The sequence below is a fragment of the Triticum dicoccoides genome, chromosome 6A, assembly GCF_002162155.2.
Source record: "Triticum dicoccoides isolate Atlit2015 ecotype Zavitan chromosome 6A, WEW_v2.0, whole genome shotgun sequence".
NCBI classification, from domain to species: domain Eukaryota; kingdom Viridiplantae; phylum Streptophyta; class Magnoliopsida; order Poales; family Poaceae; genus Triticum; species Triticum dicoccoides.
Window position 1 is genome coordinate 49,647,600 of NC_041390.1, and position 9,246 is coordinate 49,656,845.

The 9,246-nt window shown below is 43.5% G+C and overlaps 1 protein-coding gene across 1 annotated transcript; it reads left to right on the forward strand.

Annotated features, from left to right (window-relative positions):
- Positions 1-768: 768 nt before the first annotated feature.
- Positions 769-4,386, forward strand: LOC119315612 (wall-associated receptor kinase 5-like). The gene is made up of 2 exons (XM_037590163.1): positions 769-2,175; positions 2,753-4,386. Exons 1-2 carry the CDS (start codon positions 1,258-1,260, stop codon positions 3,671-3,673), a joined length of 1,839 nt encoding a protein of 612 aa, XP_037446060.1. The 5' UTR covers positions 769-1,257; the 3' UTR covers positions 3,674-4,386.
- Positions 4,387-9,246: the final 4,860 nt, after the last annotated feature.

Sequence of the window (9,246 nt, forward strand, 5' to 3'; positions counted from 1 at the left end):
CTGAAATCAATGACGCGCCTCCTTCGCGTAACAGCACCTCCGTGTCAGATGGGCAGCGCTGTCTTGCTCCTGATCACACAGGCGGCAAACGCCGTTGTGCGGCACGCCACTCAAATTAGCATGAATTGGCCCAGCCGCACCTTCGAACTGATCCGCTGCAACCCTCGTATCCTTAACCGACAACTTCTGTACCGTGCCAGCCTCAAGATTTCCAGCACCAAAAAAAGAGCATCCCCGTCCAATCAATGGTCCTTCCTGAGAATGGCCAAGCTGCCATTCCCAAGGGAGATGGGGGTGCGGCAGGAAAAGAGCTGTCTATCTCTTCTCATCAACCCACCTGAACCATTCCCGCCACAGCCCAACGGCTCGACTGAACATCTTTGGCGCGCACACTCGCTTCCAATTCACAAGGTGGTTAGGAAATAGGTAGCAGTTGCAGTCACCGGCTCACCGTCCAGTTAGCACCAGTCTTCCAGTCCTGTTGAGATGTTGCTCTTTACATGGCGAGAGCTTGCCGGTAGCCTAGTCAAGCACAGCTGGCTGTAGCTCGGCTTTCCGAACCCTACAGGCAAACCCAGATACCCATGGCCAGTAAGCTTGCACTCCACCAAAATCACACAGCATATGAGATAAATCGATACCATCACAGGAAGTAGGATAAACCACACTCTTCACATCTTAGTTCTCGGCCTGGATGCATCACCAAACGTCTTCAAGATGGCCTGGACAGCAGCAAAATCTTCCGGCCAAGGATTATCTGTATTTAAGAAGTAAAAACTGGACTGTTTAACTGTGCAAACAACCAAAAACTTACAACTCGGAAACACGGTCTTCATATTTGCGCAAGGCATGCATGTGTATTCAGTGCCAGAAATCCAAAGGCGAGAAGCAATTTCTTGCATAATTCGAATCTAGACATGCAGACAGTCAAACAAAAGATGAAAAGGCCTTCTAGTATTAATATATTTTTCTGTCATTTATATATTAAGATTGCAAGCTCAACAGAAATTTTCACAGCATTTCATCTACAAGATTATAGCAGCTTGACATTTACAAAGCACTGTTAAAATTCTTCAACCATGCTAAAACTTTCAGGTATATTTCGACAACATAGAAACAAAGAGTACACAGGAAGTGTCGCCTACAACTTTTAGAGTTGAATTGAATGGCCATTAGTTTGCTTACTATTTTTTCCCTCTTTTCCTGTAGTGCTCTGCAGCAGAATCTTCTGGGCAACTCCAGCTTCAGACAATTAACATGGCTTTCCTGCCACTGCTAGTTGTCGCAGTCATGTTGCACCTAGCCTCTACATCAGCGCAGTCTGGCCCCGGATGCAAAACACAATGTGGTGATGTCGACATCCCTTATCCGTTTGGTATTGGTATTGGTACTGGCTGTGCTATTAGAGACTTTGAGATCATCTGCAGGAGGACTGCTAATGGAATCTACAAGCCATTCTTGTTCGTTCGGAATGTGGAGGTTCTAAGCATCTCAGTGCCCCTCGGTCAAGTCCGAGTTTTATCCGACATCTCGACATACTGCTACAATACAAGTACAAGATCAATGGTACAGAAAGCTTGGTCCCTTGACTTCTCACGAAGCCCGTACCGCTTCTCCTATCTACACAACAAGCTCATAGTTATTGGATGCAACACGCTCGCATACATCAACAACTTGGGAAGCAGTGCAAAGTATACGACAGCATGCGCAGCAGTGTGTGAGAGCCCGGCAGCACTGACAAACGGTTCTTGTGTTGGCGCAGGCTGCTGCCAAAATGATATACCAAAGGGTCTAAGGGGCTATATGTTCACATTTTATGATGTTTACAATAATTCCAACAGTACGCTTTTCAACCCATGTAGCTACGCCGCCATGGTGGAGACAGAGACATTTAGTTTCAGCTCGGACTTCATAACCACTACAAGGTTCAATGATACTGACGATGGGCGGAAGCCACTGGTGCTGGACTGGGTGGTCGGAAATGCAACTTGTGAAGTGGCGAGAGACATGCCTTCTTACGCGTGCCATAGCAGGAACAGCATGTGTGTGAACTCGACTAACGGCCAAGGGTATCTATGCAACTGCACCGACGGATATGAAGGGAACCCTTACCTCTTTGACGGATGCAGAGGCAAGTTCATTTCTTTACTTGATCCCTGTTCATCTTTAGATCATGTGCAATCGTTTTATGAGGAGTAATAGTTAAGGGAAATATCATTACTTGCTGTCTGTCCTGATTTTGATGCCTGGAAATACTTGAGTTTACAATCTGTTTTGCCCTTTTTTTCATCTATAGTTTAGATCTAGTTAGGACATTTACCTCATTTTTTCTCTCTACAATGTAATTTATCTTTACTTTGGTGGAAGAATGGCAAACGTTACACTCATTATGCCATTTGAAATTTGTATTTGTCAATACACATATGCCGATTTTTCCATGCATTACTATTCAATCAATCACTTGACCCCAAATAATTTGGTTCTTTGTTGCTGCAGATGTCAATGAATGTGAGAAGAATTCAAGTATATGCCCGAAGTCTGCAACATGCCACAACACTATTGGAGGGTATTATTGTTCATGTTCTCCAGGCAGAAAGTTTGTAATGGAAACAAAATCTTGTAACCCAGACATCACCCTAATCATAGGTAAACCACTAGATGTTTTTAGCATTTGCTTTCTTGTGTAGAAAACAATGGCCAACAGTACGTAAAGATATTAATGACATTTAGCAAAAGAGGGCCCAAATAGTAGAACTACCACTGCCCAGGCAAGCACATAGTTGATGTGTCTCCTTGTGTTGGGCGTGCAACAAGTCTATCCGAGGAGTTTGGCAAAGAAATGTTGATTCTTTCCCATATCAATCACAAGAACATTGTCAAGCTATTGGGATGTTGCCTTGAGGTGGAAGTCCCCATGCTAGTATATGAGTTCATCCCAAAAGGAACATTGTTTGATCTTATTCACGGCAAGAACAGTAAACCGCATCTCCCTTTCAGTTCTCTTCTAAGGATCGTCAATGAGGCAGCTGAGGGGCTTGCATTTTTACATTCCTACGCAAACCCACCAATTCTACATGGTGATGTGAAAACCTCTAACATCCTTCTTGATGAGAATTACATGGCAAAGGTGTCAGATTTTGGGGCTTCTATAATAGCACCAATTGACAAAGCCCAGTTCGTCACAATGGTTCAAGGGACATGTGGTTATCTGGACCCTGAATATATGCAGACATGTTGCTTGACAGACAAAAGCGACGTTTATAGCTTCGGTGTTGTTCTTCTAGAGATCCTAACAGGGGAGGAGCCACTGAAACTTGAAGGTCCTGAGGTATGCCGGAGCCTGTCGTCGAGTTTCCTGCTGGCTATGAAGGGGAACAATCTTGATAATATGCTCGACAATCAAATAAAAGATCATGAGAATATGGAGTTGATTGTAGGGGTAGCAGATCTAGCTAGGCAATGCTTGGAAATGTGCAGTGACAATAGGCCCTCGATGAAAGAGGTATCTGAGGAGCTTAGCAGATTAAGGAAGTTTTCGAGGCATCCTTGGATACAGCGTGATACTGAGAGAGATAGCTTTCTCGGTCTGATTGAAACAGAACAAAGCTCTGAGTGCACAGAGAAGGATGAAAGAATGCCCATAAATCCAAGCAGTTTTTACCTTATGAGGTGAACGAAAACACAGCGAATTTTATGCTTTGGCATTTTCATTGTTCATTTAACCTTCTCCTCGTTTAGCTGTATGTTGCATTTTAGTGTAAGACTCTCTTGGACCCTTGGGTATTACATAGAGACACCATAATTTAGCAAGAATAAATGTATCGTGGTACAAAATGTGGACACATTCAGTGCTAGCCATTTGAACTTGTGCGAGCTTTATAGAAGTTTCCAAAATCACTAGAAGATCAGTGGAGGACTGGGTGTGAAAATGTGATCGAGTTTGGTATTGAAACTGTGCGATTACGTCAAGTGATTTACTTTTCCTTTTTCAGGAAAGTTCACTGATTTACTCGGTCGTGTGGGCTGGGCTCACTCACTTGGTTGGATGTTCCATTTTTCATGAGAATACATACATCACTTGCTAGATTCTTTTATTTTCACCATTATATTTCAGGACACGATGTATTATAGGCCCCTAACCTACATTTGGCCTCTATAAACACATAATAAGATAAGAAAGACATAGGATAACAAAATGCAGAGACATACTTCAGTTGTGCCATAAGTCTAACACACACACCCCCGCTTGTTTTCTGAGGCAGGGAGCTTCTTTGCGTCACCCTACAGCCGCCGGCCGGCCGGGGATATCTCTTGTAATAAGGATGATGCCATGTCCATGAGTTCAAGTCCCTGCATGGATGTCCTGAACGGGATCCCGTCCTGAACTCCTGATGAACAAAAGAAAATTGTTAGGATGCTGGCTGAAGAACCATTACGTGGTCTATTTGAAAAAATGTAGAAGTAGAATGATGTAACAAAATAAAGTTCAGCAACCTGAGTATGACCGCAGGGATCCAATTGAACGGAACTGGAAGAAGGGGAATAATAGACCGAATGGCGAAGACGAACTCGGCGGGTTCCTGGCCGCGGGGCGGGGAGGGGAGGGAGTCCGCGGAGACCGTTGGCCGTGGCTGGGGCCACTCCGGCCCACCCATCTGCGCGCGCCCGGAGAAACGCATCGGCGTTGTAGGCAGGCGGCGGAGGAGGCCGTTTCCGCGGGGGGTGCCGGCGGGAGGAGGTCCGGGTGGTTGAAGAGGAGGTCGATAGAGTAGGTGGGCGGACCTCGCCGGAGCAGGCGGACGGACCCCGCCGGGTTGGGGCGGAATGCGGCGGCGCACGCCGCCGCCGCCGTAGAGTGCCCAGGCCGGTGTGGTTTAAAGTTGCGGCACGGGAATCTTGGAGCTGTTCTTTTTCGAAAGCCGTTGGATCCCCATCGCACGGTGGAAAATAGAAGAATACGTTGAGAGGAATCTTATAGCTGATGATTCTATCTATAGAAACAAAAGTTAGACAAAGAAAAGGAACAGAAAAGGTGGCTCAATCATAAGTCTATAATCATCATTTTGAGAACATGTCAGGTGACCCAGCATTCTCAATGAGAAGTTCTCCGTGCAAATAGAAGATTAGCCAATGCTAGATTTTGACGCAATTGATCATATTCAGTGTTCAAAATGTACTGTTCTCATAAACTTGGCATATATACTTCTCTAAGTTGCACGGCGACACAGAAATAGAAGTACAAATACATATAAAGATTAATCTTGGACATGAGATTTCTAACTGTTACTACTCTAGAAGCACAGAGGCACAGATAAACAATAACAGTGATTAGATCTCTAGCGCGGAAGGCTGGCACTCAGACGCTGTGACGATCGCTGTCGGCTATCTTGCCGATCGTAGGGGTGGATCATGAGCCGCTCCTCCATAGGCTTCCTTCCTGATGCGGACATCTCTGCCACAGTTGCACCCACCGCGACATCAGTTATTTCATCTGGACCTATGACTAGAGCACGAGCGAGACAGATAAATGACCAGGTACTATCGCTCCTTTGTACATATGATTTAACTAATAAAAATATTATATTACACTCATATTTGGATTTACTTGTACTCAGGAACGAAGGTGTTGGAGAGATAAGGAGGAAAAGCCGCATGCAGATGGAAGATAAAATATGTTGCACGTTGATTCCACAAGCAGCAACACTATTGACATGCAAGAAGGTACCTAGCCACGTACATGCTGAAGTGCAAAAGGAGGAGAAGGAGTATTAGGCTTCCTGGACCGGAGAAGGCCACGTCCGCGTGCAGCCCATACCGTCAACAGCTAAACAAGGAAATAAACTACATGTGAGCCGGCTCATGATTCTGATTTCTTTCGAGTCGTAGCCGACCAGGATTCGTCTACGCGCAGGCGGCCGTACTCAAATAAATAGTTAGCTACTGTTAGGTTTAGATTTTGGGTTTTATTGTATTGTCTAGCCATCGCTACAATTCGCATCTACGAGACGTGTAGGACTACCGCCTTGTCAGATCCACAGTGAAACCCCAACTTTTTCATCTAGTTCGTGTGCTCAGTTTATTATCCGCAATTTCAGTTGCAATTCACCTTTGTTCTTGCTGGTTCTTCGGTTGCTTGCAGGAACTCGAACCTCGTTGTTCAGGTTGATCGTGCCTACGGCAAGGTCAATAACCATCGGAGATTGGTTTAGTGATTGTCGAGGCGTATCGTCGGGTACGGTATAGCCAGATCGTCAAGGTCAAAATCCACCAAATCGATAATTATCCCCACTCTCATCGAAAGATCGGCCGCCGTCACATTAAGTGGTATCAGTTTTCAGGTTCATCGGTGAGAGATTTACAGTTTTATTAGATTAGTTATTTTCTATCCCATAGACCCACAACAAAGCCAAAAAAAATTAGATTAGCTCATCCATCACACCTACCTTTTTAGCCTTTAGCAGTTTTTGCATCTAGTATTTGCATCGTTGAATTTTTGGTTACATTCATCCTAGAATTAGTGCTGGTTTAGATTGGTTAGGGTGTAAAATTATCTACTAGATCAATTTGTTTTTGTCCACCCACATAATCCCTTCCGCTCGTTCACGATCAAAAAAATAAATAAATATTGCGATCGATTGTTTCCGATTCTTATTACCTTCGGACGCCTGTGTTTTTCTTTGCTATATTTTTATCAGTCGATGATTTGATCGCACAAAATCACCGTCGCATAGCAGCAGCTTACGGCCAGACAGACAATCATCCGTGTCTGACACCGTACGTCCGCCCGTCCATCCACGCGCTTGCTTTGCTAGAGCCCGCCGGCGCCGCTTCACCACACGCACCACGCCAGACATCCAAATCTCTTTGTCTGCCTCCACACGCGCCACAACCAACACTCTCCACCAGCAGCCTATTGTTTCTGTGCATTAGTACTACTAGTTTTAGGTAATCTCAACACCGGTGCACGTATAGCTAGCTCTCGTAGCACCTTTGTCCAGTAGCCTTGCTTTGTGTCCCTGACGTCTGCTAGCAACCGGCCTCAAAAAAAAGAGAAAAAAAAAGAAAAAAAAGAAAAAAAAGAGTGAAAAAAATCAAAACAAAAGTTAAAAGAAAAAGTTGCAAAAAAAAAAATCAGGCCGGCTAGCATCTGTTTTGGGCTGATATTTTCTTTTCTGGACATTATTTTACTACTACAGTGTTCATCGCCGCGTCATTTATCATCTTCTTTCGAGCTTTATTATACACGGCATTTATACCTCACTTATATCTAGCTACTTAGAGCTATCATATTTTTCATCGGTTTCCACTCACTTGTTTCAGTATCTAGGTTTAGATTGTTTTATTTCTTACTAGTCGACTGCCAACACTAGTTAGGAGTTTGAGCAATTATTCAGCTTGCATTACTTTTTCACTAGTAGAAAACAGGGCTTTCGTCCAGGCCAGTTTAGCCCATTAGTCCCGGTTCAATCCAGAACCGGGACTAATGTGAGCATTTATCCCGGTTCGTGCGGCTAAGGCATTAGTCCCGGTTCACCTGTGCCCTTTAGTCCCGGTTCGTGCCTCAAATCGGGACTAAAGGGTGCGATGCCCATTAGTCCCGGTTCATGCCTCAAACCGGGACTAAAGAGTAGACCTTTAGTCCCGGTTTGAGGCACGAACCGGGACTAATGGGGTTGAGACCTTTAGTCCCGGTTCATGCCACGAACCGGTACTAAAGGTCCCATTTTCAAACTCTACCCCCCCTGTGGATCGCCTTTTCAATTTTAAAAAAAATAAAAGAAAATGATGGAAATGTCAAAAAAATAAAAGAAAATAAGTTTCCCATGTGATATGTGGTCTAGTTGTTGGGAAAATTTGCAAATGTAAATTTTGACTTTATTTGCAAAATCTCTCTGAAATTTGTAAATATGGGCATAACTTTTGCATACTAACTCGGATGAAAAAGTTTTTTATATGAAAAATCATCTACTCGAAAAGTTGCATCCAAATTTAACGGGGGAACCCCGTTAAACATTTTCAAAATCCTCAAAAACATAACAGAAAAAAAGTTACGGGGCTTTTAAGATCTAGAGTGGAAAAAATCGAAAAATTTCAAACTGTGGTCAAACAATGGTCAAACCATGGTCAAACTAATTATTCTAGAATATTAGTGTTACTAAATAATTTGTTCAGTTATTTTGAATTTTGGTCAAATCTGGTCAACCTGTGGTCAAACTATGGTCAAACAATGGTCAAACTATGGTCAAAACATGGTCAAACCATGGTCAAACTAATTATTCTAGAATATTAGTGTTACTAAATAATTTGTTCAGTTATTTTGAATTTTGGTCAGATCTGGTCAAACTGTGGTCAAACTATGGTCAAACCATGGTCAAACTAATTATTCAAAATAACTATTGTTTTCTAAATAATTATTGTTTTTGAAAACAATAGTTTGAAACTCAAGCAGTGAAATGTGTCAATTCATGCTCAAGCAAAATTCCTGAGGGTTAATAGGATTGACATCTTATTATTGTCAGGGAAACAACAAGTGCAGACTTGGAAACGAGGGAGAATAGAACCCGGAAGTTAAGCGTGCTCAGGCTGGGGGAGTGGGAGGATGGGTGACCGTTCGGGAAGTTAGGTGATTTGGAATGATGAGGGTGACTAGAGAAGAGGATAAATTGAGCAGTGATGAGGGGTGCTGATTAGAGATTAGGGGTTAAAATAATTCAGAAATTTGAAAATAAAAAATTATTCAAAAAAAATTTCAAAAAAAATTTTCAAATTTTTTTTTGCATAAAGTTTCCATTAGTCCCGGTTGGTGTTACCAACCGGGACTAAAGGTGGAGCCCCACGTGGCCGCGGCCTTTAGTCCCGGTTCTGGATTGAATCGGGACTAAAGGGGGGAGGCATTAGTACCGACCCTTTAGTCCCGGTTCACCAACCGGGACTAAAGGCCCTTACCAACCGGGACAATAGGCCCTTATTCTACTAGTGTTTGCTTAATTGTGCCACATATTGTGAGTTGAGGAAACCTTCACCAAGCTCCACTTCCTATATCGTATCTTGTTCGGTCCCTTGGTAATCGCTATATCAATCTTTTGATCACTTTTGACATCGCCAACGGCCGACAACCACTGCAACATGGTAAGAACTGGTAAGAGCTTGGTAATTGCTCGAGAGTTGAGAGACATTTTCCACCGCCTCACTATAGTTACTGTAGGAGCAATATACTTGTGATTTTGTTCTTGTTCCGTCCTAACC